Genomic DNA, 20,182 nt, shown 5'->3' with positions numbered 1-20,182 from the left:
CATTGTAGGTGCTAGCAACATGATGATGGGTGATGATGATGAAAGCTTCATTGTCATTGGGGGAGGGGATGTTGCGTGATTACTGTATTTTCGCATGTATAACCCACACCAAAAATGCAAAAAATTCAGTGGCAAAGTAGGGGTGCGGATAATACGTGGAGTTTTTCCTTTAGTTCAATTTCATGGCAACGCGCATTGTGCCGTGAAGCTGCACTGTGCGTTGTGCCATGAAGATGACCTTGTGTGCAAGAGTGAGGACTGCGGCTTAAGTGATAGCTCTAGCGAGAGCAGTTACACTGAGTGAATTGTGCAGTTACACTGAGTGAATTGTGACTTTCGCCTTGCAGTCATTGTATTCTATACTTGCTAAATGTGCGCTTTTTCTGTCTGCACAGTATGTGATGGGTTGCTTGAGCAATAGCTTTGGTGCAGCCTTTCCTGTATCAAATGTGCGGGCAATATGCGAGGATTTTTTAAAATTTTCCAGCGGGCTGAAAGTGGGGGTGCGGATTATATGCAGGGGTGGGTTATATGCGCAAAGATACGGTATGCCTCTTCAATAATACAGTGTGGGTGGTATTGAGGAGTGAAGATAACTTGAAGTGAGGGGGATTTCTACTGTTAGCGCAAACATGCGGAGGAGGGTTTCTTGCACTGTGGGCATGCACAGGCACGTTTGTGAATACCTGCATCACCTGTCATTGTATTCTGTGTTCTTACCAATCCCATTTGGAGTAAAAGTACCCCGAATTTTCAGCGTGATTGTGCAAGGCAAGATTTCGGCAAGGTTGGGGTAGCCCCAAGCAATGGTAATCAGTCGTTTCTTAGGCATTTCACCCAAAATACACAGGCGTTATGGGAGGATCTGTTGAGCTGACATGTTCCACGAGATATTTTTACGACGAAAGCCATGTTGGCATAGTCCACCGAGTTTCGCCATGACAGTATGACCTTCAAGCGACACCACGCGATTCGCAGCCATGAGCCTGTCTCCATGTGACTAACCACGTTACTCACTGATCGCTTCAAAGGGAGATTGCACCACTCTCAATGCCACCTTGTGGTTTCTCGCTATAGCCGGGTCAGTGCTTCAGGTCAGGAGTTGTGTGATGGGGTGGTTCCTCGAGAGGATGCAAAGATGTCGCCGACAAGCTTTAGAGGTGGCAATGGCCGCCTCACCTTCGACAACGGCTTTGGAAACTGACGAAATGACAGTAGTGAGTGCTCGCAGTACGGAAAGTTCGACCAGCCTTATCATTCAGTTGGCAAACTGGGCTTCATTCATTTGTTTTTGCTTTCATAACTGGGCATAGCCGAGCTAAGCCGGAGCCGTTTTTTTTTTTTTTTTTGTTTGTGTATTGCTGGGCAGTGCACCGATGGGAAGGTGTGATGACTGAGAATTATCAAGATGAAGTCCTCGAAAGAAGGGGACTCCAAATAAACAGTAGTGCTGGCAGTGGGACCAGTACTGCCCCGCTACATCTATCGCACACTCTCTCTTGTGCCTGGTGACGTGTTCGTGTTTAATCAAACGGTAGTGTCTTTGAACCAAGAGGTAGTGTTTTAACCCAGAGGTAGTGTTTTAATGAAGGGGTAGTGTCTTTGAATCAAGAGGTAGTGTCAATGTCAAGCGGCAGTGTTTTAATCAAGAGCATCTTTCGATGTCTTTGAATGCGCCTTCCCCCCCCCCCGTGCGTGCAGGGAGCAGGAGCGCATGCACAAGTCGAACATCCGTCTGCTGACGCGCAAGCTGCGGGAGAAGATGAAGGAGCTCAAGCTGGCCCACCTGCAGCTGGCCAGCGCGACGGAGGCGCTGCAGAACGGCCACGCCTCCTCCGGCAGGGATGCCGCCTCCAAGGAAGAGCCAGAGCGGGTGTGCGCCGAGGTCCAGACCGAGGACGGCAGCACGGAGGAAGAAGACGAAAGGGTGGAGGAGGTGCAGAGGCTGCAGCTACAGCTGGAGAAGCTGCAAGGGAAGCTCGCTGGTGAGGGCTGCATGCTGTCTACTCTACTGGTCTTGGCCATGAAGTTTGGTTCGTTAGAAAGACTCCTTTGTACCGGTGGTCAGTAATACCAATTTTGTCACAAACTTTAAACAAATAACCGAGATGTTAAAGAGAAACCGATGAGGCAGTGGTGACTCCCAAGCCTTTTCTGGCCAGGTTGCTGGGACGTTGCAGAATCTTGTTTGTGCGATTGGTGGCAGCCGACCTAAGGCCACCGCCAAGAAACACGATTGGGTGATTGTAATGGAGAGGACTTCAGTTCCATTTGATTGTATCGCTTGAATGCTGTTAGTGCTCACAGAAATTGTTATTCTTGCCCATAATACATCAGTGCAGCACCTAATTCGAAAATTTTTAAACATTTCCTCCATGTTTTTCGGCAAAAAAAACATTTTTCATCTCTGTAATGACCCTGAGTGAGTTACCAAATTCTAATTCTGTCAAATTGAGCAAAGCTGTGTTTTGTCTTCATCGACCCTTTAGGTCTTTTTACAAACTGGCAAAAATTGGATCAGCATGCCTGCAAGGGAGGGAGGCAGTGAAGTAAAGGGCCGGGGGCTGTCAATGCGTGACTTGGTGTTGAAGAGCGTTTCTTGCATCACTAGGGTTTTTCTCGCAGCTAGTTTTTTAGAAACATTTTATAAGTGTTTAGGTTTTACTGCCGCATGGGAAAGCCAACATGAGAGCGTGCGCTGTGTGCTGAAACCAGGAAGATGCGCACGCTTGTTAGCTAAGTGGAGTCCTTTCAGTGCTGCCGAGAGCTGACCAGAAATGCGGTGAAAAAAAAAAAAAAATTGAGGGCCCCGTGTACCCTTACAGGTTCTCAGGTCACCATTTGGGAGCCTCGAGTAGAGTTAAAAATGTAAAACTTGCCTTTGTAAGCTTCTTCGTCCCGTTTCCATGTGTTTAATTGCTTTGTGCTTAGTGTGAGCATCCCTGTATTTGTAACCAATATGGCAGAAAGAATGGAATGTGCCACGAAGTGCGACACGAAGTGAGTGTTGCAATCCAAGTTAAGTAGAATAAAGTTGTTGCTGAGGCCTTTGATCACTAGGCTTTGTTTCACAATCTATGCCCTCCGTGAAATGAGGGGACAGACATATTTGTAAAGGATGGCCTCCCTGATGAAGTGGAGACAAGTTCACCCTCTCATCTGTGAAACATTGTCACACAAGTTTGCTGTATAGAGGGATGCTTTCTGTTATAAAAGTAGAACCATAAACGTGGTCACATCCAGTGAGGGAAGAGTGGCAGGAGAAGACGCTGCCCTGTTGTAGTGGCGCTGTGAATCGCTACACGAAACTGCCAGTAGAAGCGATGGCATTGGTTGGTCTCTTTAGACATTTCTCTGATACCAGACAAGTTTTATAAAACATGTTATATGGTGTAAACCTAAAAACCCACTGGCAGAAACAGTAGGGTGAGTGTGAAGAGTGTAAAAAGCGAGTGTGAAAAGCACTCATCAAGTCGATGCTTTGACGGAAGCCCGTGTGGTCAGGGGAACGTTGAAGTAAAAAAACTAAAAACTTTAAAAAACAACAAACAAGATGCTTTATTGTGAACAAGGCTTCCGTAGCGAAGCCGAAACGTCTTGTTTGTTGTTTTTAAAGTTTTTAGTTTTTTTTTTAAGTTTTTAAGTTTTTTATGGTCGGTGTCTCCATTTTTACTTCGAGAAGGCACTCATCATGAAGAAGTTACCTGTAACAGCCTGTGCTCGTTCTTATGCACTCTTGTGCAAGCTTCTAAAGGGAACTGAACGACTGAACCATAGTACTTGTGAGGCGAGGCTCTTACCTGACCTCCATGGATTGATGGAATGCAGGCTCGGTGCGAGCCCAGGAGGAGCTGGGTGCGTGCGTGGAGCAGCTGGAGCGGCGGCTGGCCGAGCAGGGGGCCCAGGCGGCCCAGCTGCAGTGCCAGCTGGAGCAGGTGCAGGAGAGGGCGCAGAGGGCTGGGGAACTGCACGAGTCCACGGTGGCCGACCTGCAGAGGGAGCTGGAGAAGGAGCGCACCCTCAGCAAGGAGCTCCGGCAGAGGGTGAGCGGGAGAGGCTTTCAGCTTGACCCACTCAAACGCTTCCTTGCTTAGCCAGTTAGGTGACATGTAGGGCCTTTGGTTGATCTTTAACGCTTGGAAGAAGAGAAAACTGTGTGCACTCCCTGGTGGCGACCTAATGAACTAGTGCAGCGGGGATGTTGCATTAGTCTGGTGCAGGCTGGTTTGGTGCTCAGTCTGTGAAATTTTGATATCTAGCAGCTTGATGCAGTATACAGTTAAACCTCGATATAACGAAGTCGTACTTGCGGGCGAAAATTTCGTAAAATCGAGGTTTTGATTTTACAGTTAATTTAACCAGTTATTGAGGTTTCAAAACCTTGCCCATCGCTCAGAAACAACGACTATGTAGTTACCTCTCCACTTAAACCGAAATTTGTACTAAAACTGGCTGCGAAAATTGTGTGACTGAAGAGCTTCAACACTTAGGCAATGGAATTCGGATAGCCGACAGTAGTTCGTGTCATCGTAAAACCGGTGCTTTTTCTGCAACGCCTCATTAAATATGATAGAACACTAGGTTTCCACTTTTTCTTTTTTCATTTCGGTCACTACTAAACGCCGCTGTTAGTAAATTGAACCTGCGTCCATGCCCCGTGAACTTCACCCAGGCGAGGTGCTGGTTCGAAGTTACGCCTCTTTTCGTCCGTTCAGTGGTAGGCTTAGGCGAGGCGTTGAGGGGTGCGGCGGGCCAACAGCGGAAGAAGCTTTCGAAAGACTTTTTTCATGCACAAAGGCTCTGCAGTATGGGCGCGTGATGCAACCACGACACTAGAGATAAAGCCATCATTGAGAGTTGAGCGGAGTACACACGGACCGCTTCACTTTGTGGAGTAGTGCTTACGTGCTCCCGCAAAAGCGGAAAGCTTACATTAAATATCTTCTGGCCAAATTTGATTAAGCAATTACTTTTATGCCCGCTGAGCCCTAAAGAAACCGATTTCTCCACATCGCAGCTGTCTAAGGAACACGTTTTGACCACGTTCGGAGAGCAATTTATTGCCACCAGCACTCGATGTTCAAGCCGTAGTGAAGAAGTCCGTAAGCAGTGCTTGGCGTTTCTTGACCAGGGTGGGCTACGTGACACTCGCATGCTGACAGCGTTAACAAGGCTTGCTCTTAAACATTCGCGTGCGCCCCCGTGCCTCCGCAGAACGTCGATGGCACCCATCACTTCGGTGGCCTTCGGTTTCACCAACACTTCCTCGGGCTCTTGTTCGGAACACTTTTCTTTCTCTTAGAGTGCTCATGCTGCTTATAAGACTCATCGATTGATGGACGAACAAAATATAATGTGGTTATCAGCGAGCACAACCTAGAGCAGCAGCACCGTGAGCAAGGATGCGTAGAAAAAAACCATCGCCTCCTGTAAAAATACTGGAGGCGATGAAAAAAACACTTGAAGTAGGCTTCGGCAGCCTAAGCATAGAGGGCGCTGGCGTAGGCAATGATGGAGACGTTAAAATGGTGGCCGCACTATTAAACCGTCCATGACCGCTAACGGTTAATGAGCAGCTTTTTTCATCGCTTTTAATTGTTGTCAACCGCATAATTCACCGCTTTTCTTTCATTTTAGCCTTTTAAGAGTTAATGTGAGTACTGAATGTTTTCAATGTAGGCTCTGAGAGGCAAAATAAAATGTGCCTCGACCGGAATTTCGTTCTTCCTTTCTTGCCATGACTTCGTTAAATCGAAAGCGCCGCACGAAATTACTTCGTAAAATCGAGATAAAATACATGGATTTAGCAAAATTTTGATAGAAAACTTGAAAAAATTCGTTATATCGCGAATTTCGTTAAATCGAGGTTCGTTATATCAAGGTTCAACTGTATTTCAACTTCTTGTTGGTTCATGTGTGTCACGTGCATTAAACGCGTTCTCAGTCTTGTGAATTTCGCCGGCAGACGGGCAGGTGTGTCGTCGTAGTCGATAACAACAAGGTGGCAGGGAGGGGGAGGCAAGGAAACTGATGTTTTTGAAGTGAAAGCATTACCATATTTATTCGATTATAAAGAAAAAATCGCCGCATATGTATGTCATACCCTGCCTTATATTCGAAGCACTGCGCTTCAAATATAAAGCGATGTATGACATTGAGACTACGTACAAAGTGGTCGACGGTGAAAGGAGAATAAAAGTAAACTAATTGAGTTGAGAATTAACTTTGGTAAATTTCTGTCTGAATAGGATTTGAGCCCAGGGCTTCAGAGTTCAAGATGAGCATGCATTTCCAACACCACCGCAGGTCATTAACATTAGCTGACTAATGGTGGTCGTGGTAAATGTGTTGTGGAAGTGGACTTCGAAACATGTATAAGAGACGTGTTCTGAGGCCTGCACAAGTGGTTTGAGCATACTATCCACAGAAGTAGCAAAGAGAGAGGAGCAAAGCTTGTTTGGGTTAAGTGTCCTTATTGCTTGTTGATGCACTGGGTCATAGTAACGGAGAGAATAAGAAAAGGGAACAGAGAGAAAAAGGACGAGCATATTAATAAGGGGACATGTTTGGAAATTCGACTGTGTAGGGGTATCGCATTCACTGCATCATAAAGAGTTCTTAGGTGTCCCAGTAATTCCTGTAGAGAATGTAGGTTTTACAGAGAATGTAGGTTTTACTAAAGGAGTCTCTGCAAGTAAGGTTGGCTTGAAACAAGAAGGTTAGGCTTGCAGGACTGTGGCACAAGTTCAGAGAAACAGTGAACTTTTTGGAGTTTCTAATTATTTGCGAAATTGAAAATTTGAACTTTGTATCAAATTATTCAGCTGGAATACAAATCTGTAAATATTTTCACATCCTTTTTTAAAATCAAAAGAGAGGAGAGGGAAGGGCTATGCAATACATTGGTGCAACTTTGCTTACTACACCAGCGTTGCACAAGCGCAGGCTCATCGATCCCAAATAGCCACTTTTCAACTATACAGGTGGGTGCACCTACCAAGTGGTCACATTGTGGCACCATGTGCACCTATACTTTTAATCAAATTATTCAGCTGGAATACAATGCACACACCTTTTGCTTTGACTCTAGCGGGGAGGGGAAGAAAGGACATACAAAACATTGGTCTTGTCCGTACAGCTTACGACAGGGCTGCCTAAATGCGGCCCACTGATCTGAGATGCCCACTTTTGATACAAATAAGCAGGCGTGCGTATTCAGCGGTTGTGTTTTGGCACACCCTTGCAGATCTTTGAGGAGAAGCGGAAAGGTGGCCAGCTCCAGCGGCAGCTTGCCAGCCTGAAGCAGGGCCTGTCTGAGGCAAGCCAGTCGGCGGACGCGCGTCGTGTAGAGGCCCAGGCGCAGGCGGAGCGGGCCCAGGCCCTGGAGGCCCAGCTGGCCGACGTGAGGGCCAAGCTGGAAGGCCTGCGTGGTGACCTGGCCACCTCGCAGGCTGTGCGGCACCAGCTGGAGGCGCAGCTGCGCAACGCCCACGAGCGGGACCCCGCACTCGAGCAGCAGATGAAGGTAACGCTGGGGGAATGGTCTCGGGGCTGGGAGTACATACGTGGGGGATCGATTGGTGGTGAGGTTCAGCACGCCAAAGCCACACCTGGGCTACAAGGCACACCATAGTGGAGGGCCCCTCCGGATTAATTTCGACCACCTGGGGGTCTCTAGCGTGCACCAAAATCTCAATACACAAGCGTTGTTGCTTTCACTTTCATTTGAAAGGCAGCCACCACGGCCGGAATTGATCTCGCATCCTTGGGCTCAGTGGCTAAGGCTAAGCCACTGCCTCAGCTAAGACTGCCTAAACTAAGGCTTAGCCAGTGGTAAGGCATTGTGCTTAGCAGCTCAATGCCTTAGCCACTGAGCCACCACAAAGGGTGCAGGTACATACCTGGCTGGAGTAGTTAAAGAATGTACATAGAAGAGTTCAGTGCCAGGCCTGTGGGTACGTACTTGGCTGCAGTGCTGAGCCCAGGACTCTGGTGGTGGGTCTCTGTGTACAGTCTTTGTCAAAACTTTGTAAAATTACTATGCCACAAAGTGTTCAAAATACTTTCTTATGGCTTGAGGGAGACTGAAATGTTTTATGCCAGAAGGCCAGCGAAAGAACCTTTATTAAGTGCGAATGCACTTCTTAAGCGACCCTGAATCACGCGTCCACCGCCGTCCGTCCGTCCGCACCACATACCCACTTAGGGCGATTGGCCAAGAAGAGTTCCTAATTTCTTTAGCACATACCCACTTAGGGCGATTGGCCAAGTAATCTGAATCACGCGTCCACCGCCGTCCGTCCGTCGGCACCACATACCCACTTAGGGCGATTGGCCAAGAAGAGTTCCTAATTTCTTTAGCACATACCCACTTAGGGCGATTGGCCAAGAATCGGGCGTGAGAAGGGCTAATGCACCCGCTTAAAGGAGTACTGACACGAAATTTCAAAGCTGAGATCCGCTCTAGCAATCAGGTACAACGACAACACAAATAGGTGTCTGTGAATAAATGCATCTTTCTTTCTTTGTAGTTGTGTGTGTGTGTGTGATCTCTCTTTCGCGAACATTACCGAACCGCGCAAATTCAACTCCTGCATTCGCACTTTCACATTCTTCCCCTCGGGGAAATGCGGGGAAATTTTTTTTTGCTGTCATAAAATATTTCCATTACATTTGAACATTACTCTTGTGCTACAAATTCTTTGCGGAGAGACACTTGTAGGGTGGCCTACACAATTTTGCCCAAAGCTACACTTTCTTGGTACCCGTTACTACGTAACGTTGGTACGTTCTCGGCAAAGGAAAGATATGCAAAACACACACACGGCAAGTGTGGGTTTTGCATCTCTTCCTTTTGTGTACGCACCTTGAAATGCTGGGTTTCACCATTTTTTTAGAGGTTTACTGGGTTTAGGTGTTTTGGTTTAAAAAGCTGCGGCGTTCCTATCCCATTCATGATGCCTTCTTTTCCTAGTTGAGGCAGAAAACGAGGACGCCAGTGTGTGCAAGCCACTACCGCATGTTGAAACATCCTCGGGGGCTTTGAAGGGGCCATGGTGACAAAATTCAAGTTTTGCTTAATTAAAGGACTGCTTTGTCCTAGTAGCAAAGACACTAACTTTATTGCAAGCTTCCAATAACTAAGCAAGACGTTGAAAGGGAAGCAGCTGATAAACGGATAAACCAGTGGCGACTCACTGGCAAGTTTGTCACCGCAGTCTTCTTACGTCACAGGATCTTGTTGGCACAATCACCTAGCAGCCTCCTACCAAAACAACCACAAAAAAAACATGTAGCTGCTATTGCAGCTTTGTGCCTGTAATTCTGTTTGACCCTCCCTCCCAGCGAAAAAAAACAATTGGAGACCCAATTGGACCTGCCATCAATTGGGACCAATGGCATTTCAAATGGGTTCCAATTGAAGCAATTGTGCTTTTGGCAGGTTGAAATGTACCTTCAATTTTATTTTTCTGCTGGTCTCTGGGAATTGGAAGCACAGTAATCCTGTGCCTATGTGCAGTGGCGTAAATCATGGGGGGGTCAGGGGGGTCCTGACCCCCCTTGTGTTTGGGCTGGGGGGGACACCCCTTGCAAGTGTCCCCCCCTTGAGATTCATCTTTCATTTACCTTTGAAAGCTAAAACAACTGTTGTTTTTGTCACTAATAAGTACTGCTTATACTTATAAGTACTGCTTGTCACTAATAAGTATTTCAAGGAAGTGGAGAGTGTTCTCAGGAGTATCTTAGTGATGCCGGTCTCTTCCTGTGAAGCAGAGAGATCGTTCAGTGCCTTGAGAAGACTGAAAACATGGCTGCGTAGTACGATGGGGGAGGAACGCCTCAACTGCATGGCTTTGGCACACGTTCATCAAGACATTATAGACCTCATAACGTTGCCAGGGTTGTTGAAAAACTTTGTCAGTGCGTGCAAAAACCGCGCTCTCGTTTTTGGACCCTCTAGAAGTGTCGAAAGCTAGGAAACATGTCATAGGTGATCAGTACTCATATTGTACAGAGTATTTCTTATTGATCTTTTTTTAACGTCTGCAATAGCACAGTGCAATTACGTGAGGTATGAAAGCATGCTCGTTTTTCTTATTTTAATTCAAATCACGATAGTAATTTGTATATAAATGAAAATAAAGCACAAAACAAAATGGCCGCCTTGGCAAGATATGTGTCCCCCCTTGTGATTTTTCTGGATTTACGCCACTGCCTATGTGTCATGTTGTCCCCCCCTCCTCCTCCTGCCTGCAGCTTCTGAGCTGGAACGTGAAGGAGAAGACGCAGGAAGTGTCGGCCCTCAAAGAGCAAGCCCAGCTGGTTGAAAACACTCACGCGACCGAGGTCTCGGGACTGCGTCGACAACTCGAGGTATGCGCCTTCTTGGAGCCCTTGGTCACCGTCAATGCCGCATTCTCCCCATCCTAGCCTCCTTTTGATCCTAAGCACCCATCCCTGCTTTGTTAACGAGGGCGTCCAACAAAGTCCAGCATGCTTGATGGCCGCACTGCTTTGACCCTGATGGGATCTGCCAAGAAAACAGACATCTGCATATTGCCAGCAAGCGTACAGGTCTACATGCATTTTGGCATTTATGCCAGGTCATGAGACGACATCCCCAAAAATGTGCTTCTCTGTAGTTAGGCCTTTGGGTGTGACGTTTCCTAGCACAGACTGCACGGAGCAAGTTTTGCACGCTCCTGTGCAGTTGTTCTGGTCAAGCAACATCATCCAGTAATCCTCAGCCCTGCCTTCTTCCCCTCCCCTCAGGAATCGCAGCAGCAGCTGTCGGGCCTGTCGGCAGAGCTGATGGCCGTGCGCAAGGAGAAGTTCACCCTACAGGCCCGCGTGCAGGAGCTCAAGAATGTCGTGCGCTCGCGCATGGCGCAGTGCAAGGTGGGCTACTGTTGATTCTCTCTTTCTGTCTTTCTTTCTTTTAAAGCGAACCTTTCTCGGTCTCGCTGATCGCAGTGTCATAACCAAGACGCATTGCAGGAAAGCCAACTTTAGATAGCGGGAGGGCCCTTGATGATGATGATGACGGTGATGACACACGCTTCCTGTGGTCAGAATCAAAGCTGGGTCCGTCGCGTCACGAAGCTGGCGTCTATCCGATTGTGCCATTCCGACATGGTCTGCGATGGGGGGCGGCTTCGCTTTTTTTGTGAGGGATTTGTTTGCTGTCGTCTTGAGTTTGGACTTTGACTGTCAGGCGGTTCGCACTTTTATTGCTGACGTCTTGACTTTGGCTTTGACTCTCGGGTGGTTTGCGCTTTGATTGTTGACGCTTTGACTTGGATTGCAGCAGCTTTGACTTCAGCACTTCACCATTTGGTTTTCGCACGCGTGAAAGCTGGGCGTTTCGACCATTGTCATCTATAGATAGAAGGGATTTGATTTTTTTTTTCTTTTTTTCTTTCTTGTGTGTGATTGGTCAAAGTCATTGCAGGACATCTGTGTGCCTTAAAAAAGCTGCCAGCTGGCCTATATTAAAGAGAGCATCATCAAACAAAGCTCACCTTAAATTCAAGCTTGATAGTGAATATCAGGGTCGGTTCCTAGGATTTGATTGTTAATGGCTCCCAGCCACTGCGGGCAAGTAAGCAACTTTGTTTTTTGAAGTGGCAGGAAAAGAAAAGAAACACAATATGCAGGGATTGTTTGTTACCTTACAACTATTTTATCTGGATCGTTACACCTGAAGGCCACTGTTTTCAATGTGCTTGAAACCGGTACAGGAAAGGAATTCTTGCTACAACAAATTAGGTTATGGAAGTACGGTGCCAGCTTTATGACAACTTGGCATTCTATGAGAGCTCCACCCCGCTCGACGGCCAATCAAGCAAAATGTGTTTTGAAAAGGATGTTAATTCCATGATTTCTACCAGCGATTTCTCAGAGCTACCATGTTACACATAAGTACGGGATAAACTGCAAGTGCAAAGTTGTAGCAACGTAACATGTGCACCTCACGTTGCCAGGGTCCTGTCATCATAGCTGGCACTGAGAAGTGGTATGCATAAATTTGGCTGTGGACTAGGTGCGTGCATGCACAAGCAGTTCTTTGTCCTCAAGAAAGTGGTTAGGTAGGAAAGTTGTGCAAAAATTTCCTTTAGCATGTAATAACTGCATGCCAGGTTAACCTATTTCGAGGCAGGCTCAAATGAGCTGAAGTCCGAAATAAAATACTGGCTTTCATTCTGATTGAAGTTAGTTTGAAAAACCAACCCAATCGCCTAGATTCGTTCATCTTATTGTTCGTGGTGTTCAATTCCAGGTAAAAGGAAGTTTTCGTTATTGTATTTTTGTTCATTTGCTAGAGTGGTTTTTCATGGGGACTAATATAGCTGCATGTTAAGTCCGAGGACCACATTTATTACATCAGGAGGTTCAACTAAAACTCAAAAGATTGAACAGCTACAATTTGGTCATCCAGCTAGTCTAGTAGCAACCTGTATTCATTTTTCGACAAGCCTTGCATACTGCAATGAATTTATCATGGGAAAATACTACAGGGGCCAAAAACGAAATTGAAAAGAAAAAGTTGCAAGCCTGTAAGCGGTATCTAAGTTGTTAGTTTGCTTTTACCTGAGAGCAGTCCAAAATTTTCCCCTCGTATTGACATTGTTGCGTGATCTGGTTGCAGGAGCTGCAGAGGCAGTTGACGGAGCTGGCAGAGACCACGGAGTTTGCCCTTCCCAACGCCACGCCGGAATACGACGACTCGTACATTACGGAACTGCTCCAGCAGTGCTCGGTGCAACCCACCAGCAGGTAGGCCTGAATTACCCTTCGCTCACTTCGCAAAAAACAATGCAAAACAAAAAAAAATTGTGTGTCTGATATTGATTTATAATCAACAAGTTATGACAACGAATAAAAACATGGAAGTCCCATTTTAAATATTTCGCTTTACTGTCCCACTATGAAATTTTCTTAGCTGCCACTTTCACCTACGTTTCCAGGCGACTTTCCCTGTTTTTTTTTCGGAAACTGTCTTGACGCGTATAGAGCTGTCACCCTCAATATTTTGCGGCGTACTGGTCAGATTGACACAATTAAGGCTGTACTCACAATTCTGGCAGCAGTTCGATAGCTTATCACTAGTCTAGTGCAATCAAACTCTGAAAATGCGAAGCCTTAAAAGAAACACATATTTAGAGGTTTTTTTTTTAAACAGAATGTTGGTGCTTTGAAGCAGCAACGTCATATGGCTGCTATTCTTGTAGCGACAAAGCTAAACTTAAGCTGTGGTGAAGTTTCACCGTCTGATCCCCCTAGATTGGGAAGCCCTATAAAGTGAAGTGGTACTTAGGTCATAGGCTATCAAAAACTTTTGTGCAGTGGTGCGGCCTATCATGTGATCAGAACCACAAGGGTGGGAATTGAGTAGTTTGTGAGCGTGCCAAAATATTACCACGGTGGAAACTTCAAGTGCGTATATTTTAAAATAACGAGAACAGGTACAGCCTTTTTACTCCTTCACTTTATGATGACCAATTTGGGAAAGATCCAGGTTGGCCTTGCATGCAACTGCCTTCTTGCTTCCCTTGTGCGATGATAGCAGAGGCACCAGAAAGATAAAAGTGGCCAGCAGATACCGTATTTTCGCGCTTATAACCCGCACCAAAAATGCGAAAATTGCAGTGGGCGAGTATTGGTGCGGATAATACGCAGGGTTTTAGTGCAGCGTCACGGCAGTGTGCGTTGTGTCGTGAAGCTCGGCCTTCCATGGCAGCGATTGCGCAATACATACAAGGACAAGGAGGAAAAAACAAGGACGAGCGCACTCTAACAACTGAATTTTATTAGTGAATTGTGACTTTCGCCTTGCTGTCATTGTATTCTACTTGCTAAAAGTACGCCTTTTCTGTCTACGTAGTATGTGATGTGTTGCTTTTAAGCAGTAGCCTTGGTGCAGCTTTTCTTGAGTCAATTGTGCAGGCAATACGCAAGGATTTTTTTTTCTTTTCCAGCGGGCTGAAAGTAGGGGCGCGGATTATATGCAGGGGCGGGTTATACGCGCGAAAATACGGCATGTAATGTCCTCCGGAGCCTGATCACCTGTATCAGTTGCATGTGTGTGTGTGCGTGCGTGCGTGCAGTTTCCCGAATGCAGCTTTTGCCTTTCAGGCCCCTTGGGAGCCTTCAGGTGTGCCTAGACTCCCTGAAGCAAGACCTCAACACTCTGCAAAGCCAGATCCGACAGAATGTGGAGATGCCCAAGACAGGTAGGGGTCGTTGGCAACATTGGGGCCGGGAAAAAAAGCAAACAAACGAGTGAAAAATATGAGCAGGAAGGTGATATTGATGTCGGGTTTAATTTAAGCTTCCCCCGAAATCTTTAGAACTTCATGACAACCGTCAGGAGTTAGATTTTAAAAGTGTGTCGGCCACATTAGGTAAACATTGATGCAAGCCTGAATGCGCGTGCTTTGCTTTTCCAGAGCTTGCGACCTGAGGGACTGCAGCTGCTGCAAGCGCACACACTCCACGGTCTTCCATCGTCGTTATGCAAGACACATGCCAAAGAACGAATACCTTTTTTTTGTTTCCTTCAGAGACTGGGCCGTTGACAGGGGAAGCAAGGATGAAAGTCATTACTGTGTTGTAGCTGTTGTTGTCACTAGGGTGTTGGGATGTCGTTTTTTACTGAGACTTCTTTTTACATATACACGATCTTTGTCCGGTGCATCTGTCGTAAGTTTGTTGCGACCCTCAAAGGGGTCAATTGTATTTTATATGTCATTGTGTGGTCAGCGCAGGGGTGGGGGCGATAGTCTAATGAGGTTTACAGTATGCAGATGTGTGTAGTGCGAGATGTGGGCAGAGTGCTTGTCTGTCAAATGAGTACCTTGTGTCGGCGTATAGTCACGGGTTGCTGTGCAAAAGAAAAAAAACCCAGTGCTGTTGCATACATGTTTTTTTGTCACGTGCCTGCTAAATGGACCATTTATTATTTCCTTTTTTTGGCAATGTATTGCGTGACGGTTTTTGTTGAAGGTTTTTTGATATTGTTTTGTTTTTGTTTTTTTTTGACTACATTGACTGTGGGTGAGAGTACTTGAGAGCGGTGCTGCAATTTATGGGCTGAATGCTGTTGGCATTGTTGTGACAGGTCCGTTTCATTCTTATGTTCTGGGGCCTGCTTGTAGTTGGATAACTAGCCCATGGCAGAGATATTCTTCATGCTTCTAAGCTCTCGCTCTAATCTTCGACGTCAGCCATGTTGAACATAACTGGGTCAGCACGTTTTGCATGAAAGCCACGTTTCATGCATTATTTAAGGCTTTCTTGCTTTTCATCGTCATTGCAAACGTTGGGGAGCATGGGGGCTGTTTTCACCTACCTGGTTGTTCTCAGAATAGCTATCGGTGGAGAATTGGGTTTGTGTACTGTTAATACGTTGGCGGGTTGCTGATATCTGCATTGGCGCTGGTTACAAATTGAATGAGAAGGGATGGAGTCATGCAGAACACTTTAGAGATTGTTTTTTGCGCTGGCAATAGACTTTACTGAAAGTTGCGTGAAACTGACTAAGATCAAACATTTATATCGACCCCATAGCACAAGTTGCCACTGCCATGCCACATTGTTGAATCAGCACAGGTCGTTGCAAATCGCACGAACTTATAAATGGCTTTTCTTGTATCGGCAGGGCTCTAGGTTAGCTGTGTAAAATTCTCTCAGTGTACGTGACCCTTTCTCGGTGATGGGACTAGTTTGCCAATATATATTGTCCTTTTTTTTTTTGCTTTGTGTCATTCTTGTCTGGTCATTACTCCCCCCTTTTTTTGTTGTTGAAATGAAATAGGTCATGATGAAACTGTGTATATATTGAATGTGCCTATTTGATGCACGTCATCATTTTTCAATATTTCTGTGCGACGTACGACGTATTTTGCGAATACTGGATGAGCAACTTCTAGTATGTGCACAGGAATTGAGAGCTTTATTGTAGATGAGATGTGGTACTGTGATTTTGCAGGTGTTCACAGAGCGTTTAAAGGGAGTGCTTGTGCCCCTATATTTCGGGGCTGGGTAATGAAGTGCCTTTATGGAATGACAGTGTCGAACACTGTTTTTTGCTGCTCATATGAATAGTGGAGCAGTGTCAGCAAAGTGCTAGTGTTTTTTTTTTCTTTGTGTCTTCAGTCCGGTGATGTGCAATTAAACGTAGAAAAGGAAAACTTGAGTTAGAGGATCAGACATGATTCACAGCTGTAGTGTTTGATGAGTGGGTTTAGCTGGAGTCAAGGTAACAGGATAGAATCCTTCCTGTTCTAAGTTATCAGTGATAGCAGCGGTACAAAATAGGTGACCGTAGTTGGGGTTCAGTTGTAAGGCACAGTGGTGATGTACGATCAGCATAATTAATGGTATGTGGTTTAGCTCAGACGTAATTAGGGAGTAACATTATCACATAGAGAAGGAGTTAGCATTTGATAAAAGGGAAAAGGTTCAAACATTTTTGCACAATCACAGAAGTTTTACACGCATTGCGAGAGCCTACCTTTGAGCGGTTCCATTTTTAGATCCTGTGAATTCAAGGGCACTTGTAGCATCGGTGAGTTGGCCTTCATTGTCATTTTGCAAATTACAATTGTCTTGAAGTCTTGTGGTGAGACTGCAAAATGTTTTACTCTTGCTCGTTTAAAAAATGGTTGCCTTTGGTGCGCTGGCTTGACTTTCTCTGTGGCACTGACCTACTGTTGCAACTAGGGGTGTGCGAATATTTGAAACCTTTAAATATTGACGCGAATAATGCGATATTTCATTCGACATTGAATCGAATAGCCTTATTTGAAAATGCAGAGACACATGTTTCGGTTAACCTGTATACATGTGATTTTTTTTCGTTGACCGGAAATGCCCTGATACAAACTCGGTGAAAATATACTCTACAACAAGTTAAATCCGAACTAGCTGGACATCGAATGTATCGCACTTTTTTGAGCACCTGCGATAGCATCGACAGGCTTTCCAACAAGGCACCAGTAACGTTCAGCTAACGGTTGAGAGGAAGGCACTCATTGAGTTCCTGCTATCTCCTTGGCGTAGGGCGAATGCCGCCTTCGTGCTTCTCTTTTCACATCTGAATAGCATAGCCACGTCCAGCTGTGCTCGTCAATGCTCTCTAGATGAGATAGCCTAGCTACGTACTGTCCAATTGCCCAGTTTTCTAAGTGCTCAAAGCTGACAGTTTTTGAAGTGCAGCACTTAAGCGCCCTCTCCTGTGTTTTCGCGGCACCATCGTCCCCGTTGTTACCGAGTGAACGAAGGGGGCACAGAACACAAACGAGATAGAACAGGCAGGAAAGCAGAGGAGTGAAGTACGGCGAAAGTGTGAGGGGGAGGGTGGTATGCTGAAGCGACGCACGACGTTCTCTCCGGTAACGGTTTGCTGCGAGATAACTGAGAGAATGAAGGGGACACCGAGGATAGAGTGAGTGGGAAAGTGGAGAATGAAAGTATGGTGAAAGGCGCAAGACATCGTCTCCCGTGCTGCGATCGTCCTGGCGACGTGGTACGAGACAATGCTGGAGTATATCGTGTGCCTTCATGCGTTTGCTGATGCGACAGTCACTTCCTGAGACGCCTCAGGTCACCCAAAAGACTGCAGTTTGCCCTGCGCACAAATTTCACGTTAGGGAGTATTGTCAGAAAGTTTTTAAGGCCTGTAATGTTTTTGTTTTTTTTCCTGTATGGGACGTAGGCAAGACGGGGGAGCTTGTTGTGCTCCTCTACACAGAGATAAAGTTGTCAGGACAACAAGGCTTTGACACCATGGCACTTGTGAAGCTAGTTTGGGGACCGTGCATGTTTGTCACTATCATGCACTCGTGCCAATTTGTCTTAAGTCTTCTTGAATTTTCAGTTCTGGCTATATTGAGCGTGACATGGCCTTTATGGAACCCATGTTAAAGATTCTTTTGTACGCACGCGAGGACATTTCTGGTGCATTTTTTTTTACAAAGATGAAATTGACCCGTTTGCAAAGTGAAGGATACCACAGTGCCCTTAGGGCATCCCTATGAGGTTGTAAAAAATCAGATTCAGCTTCCTGTTTTTAGGTGTTTAACGTGCTGAATACACGCGAGGCACTATGAGGCACGCCATAGTGGAGGGCTCCGGATTAATTTCCACCACCTGGGGATCTTTAAAGTTCACCGCAATCTCGATACAGGGGAATTTTCACTTTGTGCCTTTATCTGACAAGCAACCACCGACGTCAGATGAAACTCGCGTCCTTGGGCTTAGTAGCACACCTAGCGACTGAGCCATCGCGGTGGGTGTTTTACACATCGGACAAATATTTTACATCTCCCACTCTGCCCTGTGTGTTGTGTCCTTCCTAGAAGTGACATGAACGTTAATGCGTCTACTAATTAGGTTTTTTTTCCCAGTAAAACCTGTTAATGGGGGCTTTTGAGAATATGTACACTCATTTCACTAATACTGAAACACTTGTTGTTGAGATTACCGCATGAGATGAAAGTTGACCCCATATAAAATGTCATAGTACCACTTGGTATGTGCATTTTATAGTAGAAAAATTATACGATTCCTTTAAAGCGAGCATTCTGCAGTTTCTCAAGCAGGCTTCAATAACCACTTCATAGAAATATAAATTCCACTTTTCTTTTTAAGATTGGCAAAATATTTTCTTCGATTAGAAGATATTCACTTCAATTTACAACTATGCAGACAATCATTGTTTGCTTCAAAAACCAAAAATAGCTATTCGCACACCCCTAGTTGCTACAGCTATTTTGGGCCATGCAACTTGACATATATACCAGCCATTCATTCTAAATGAGCCGTTCCCTACCTTGGCTAAAAATTCTTCGGACATGTGCCTAAAATTTTTTCTGTTACTGAACAAAGAGTGGGTGTTCATGTCTGGGAATTTTTTATTCCACTTTATCCAATTAGGAAAAACAAAATGTAAAAGTCGAGGAATCAGTTTCTAATTCAGCTGGTTCTTAAGGAGGGACACTGGTCTTGAGGAACAAAAATTTTCCCATAACAATTTTCTGTAGTAATTTTATTTGCCGTCTACAGGTCCCAAAGAATGTACCCGCAAAATTTTATGGCTGTACTATAAGCATTTACAAAGCTGTCGCTCTTTGAAGTCTCCTAAATGACCATTTTTGCCTGTGTTTCCAAATTTCGTGCCTTGTTTTCTCAGAGCCAAATTTTTTCCCTCGAGGTCAATTGTTGGGTACAATACCTCTGGATGTACTGATCAGATTTCTATCATCCTTGCTCTATTCGAAAGCCTATAAACTGAACAGTGCAATAAAGCTACAAAAATATTTCCTTTTACTAGCACAATTTTTTATTGTTTGTTTTACAAATACATAGGTACTTGATCACCCGACATTTAATAATTTTACGGAAATTGCAGAAACAGTGCTAAAATTACTGCTGTGGTATAGTTGCACTCCCTGGTCCATCTAGAGCACGAAGGGACAAAAAGTGTTCCGAGTAATTTATAGGCAAATAATGGAAAAATTGCCCGAAACGGAATGGAATAATATGTTGCACAGCTCTGAACTTGCAGCCTGTAGACGAAAACTGACTGCATATTTGTGCTCAGGATGTTGAAATACACTGAATGTGTAAATCTGAAGCACGTTAACAAAAATGTCCTCAAGACCAATGTCCCCCCTTAAGAGCAGCTTCTCTGCAGTAATGGTTATACAGAAGCGCATTGTATCTGTTTTGCTCGCATAATGAGTACTACAGGATTAACCGGTGCATAACTGCAAAGGAAATACACCGCCTGGGGTGAAATCTTTCACCCGTGGCCCTGACAGTAGTTTACGTAATTAACTTCACTGGTGGTTAAAAGTAGCATTTGGAATGTAGCGTGTGCAGGAAGTGCATTGGTTCAAAGTATTGCTGCTTGCACAGCTATGGTAGGTCGCTGGCAGATGTAGACCCATGTTTCTCTGACTTCCAGGCTCCTACGTCTTTGTCACTCATGAAGAATCTCTGTACAGGAGCTATTTCACATCATCATTAAATACAGTGGATCATGTCGTGTGGCGCACCTCATTTTTGTCGCCCCCACTAATTTTCTGTTGGCCATGAAGCAGGGGTAACCATTGGGAAATAAAATGGACATGCTGAAGTCACACTGTGTCTAGACTGGGTTGGATTGAATGAGAAC

The 20,182-nt window shown here is 45.4% G+C and overlaps 1 protein-coding gene across 2 annotated transcripts in view; it reads left to right on the top strand.

Moving 5' to 3' along the window:
* The window catches only part of LOC144146794 (uncharacterized), a 40,434-nt gene extending 20,287 nt beyond the window's left edge, over window positions 1-20,147 (top strand). For both annotated transcript variants that reach the window (XM_077678728.1, XM_077678729.1), the window contains exons 9-16: window positions 1,702-1,985; window positions 3,829-4,043; window positions 7,247-7,525; window positions 10,258-10,374; window positions 10,774-10,899; window positions 12,650-12,777; window positions 14,137-14,234; window positions 14,451-20,147. In XM_077678728.1, the coding sequence (XP_077534854.1) occupies window positions 1,702-1,985; window positions 3,829-4,043; window positions 7,247-7,525; window positions 10,258-10,374; window positions 10,774-10,899; window positions 12,650-12,777; window positions 14,137-14,234; window positions 14,451-14,464 (1,261 nt within the window). In that variant the 3' untranslated portion in view covers window positions 14,465-20,147. The remainder of the gene's footprint in view (window positions 1-1,701; window positions 1,986-3,828; window positions 4,044-7,246; window positions 7,526-10,257; window positions 10,375-10,773; window positions 10,900-12,649; window positions 12,778-14,136; window positions 14,235-14,450) is intronic.
* Window positions 20,148-20,182: the final 35 nt, after the last annotated feature.

Source organism: Haemaphysalis longicornis, unplaced genomic scaffold (genome assembly GCF_048455015.1).
Source record: "Haemaphysalis longicornis isolate Haplotype H1 unplaced genomic scaffold, Haemaphysalis longicornis Haplotype H1 scaffold_7, whole genome shotgun sequence".
NCBI lineage: Eukaryota > Metazoa > Arthropoda > Arachnida > Ixodida > Ixodidae > Haemaphysalis > Haemaphysalis longicornis.
The sequence above is the reverse complement of the archived record's forward strand: the minus strand, read 5'-3'. Positions and strand labels throughout refer to the sequence as shown.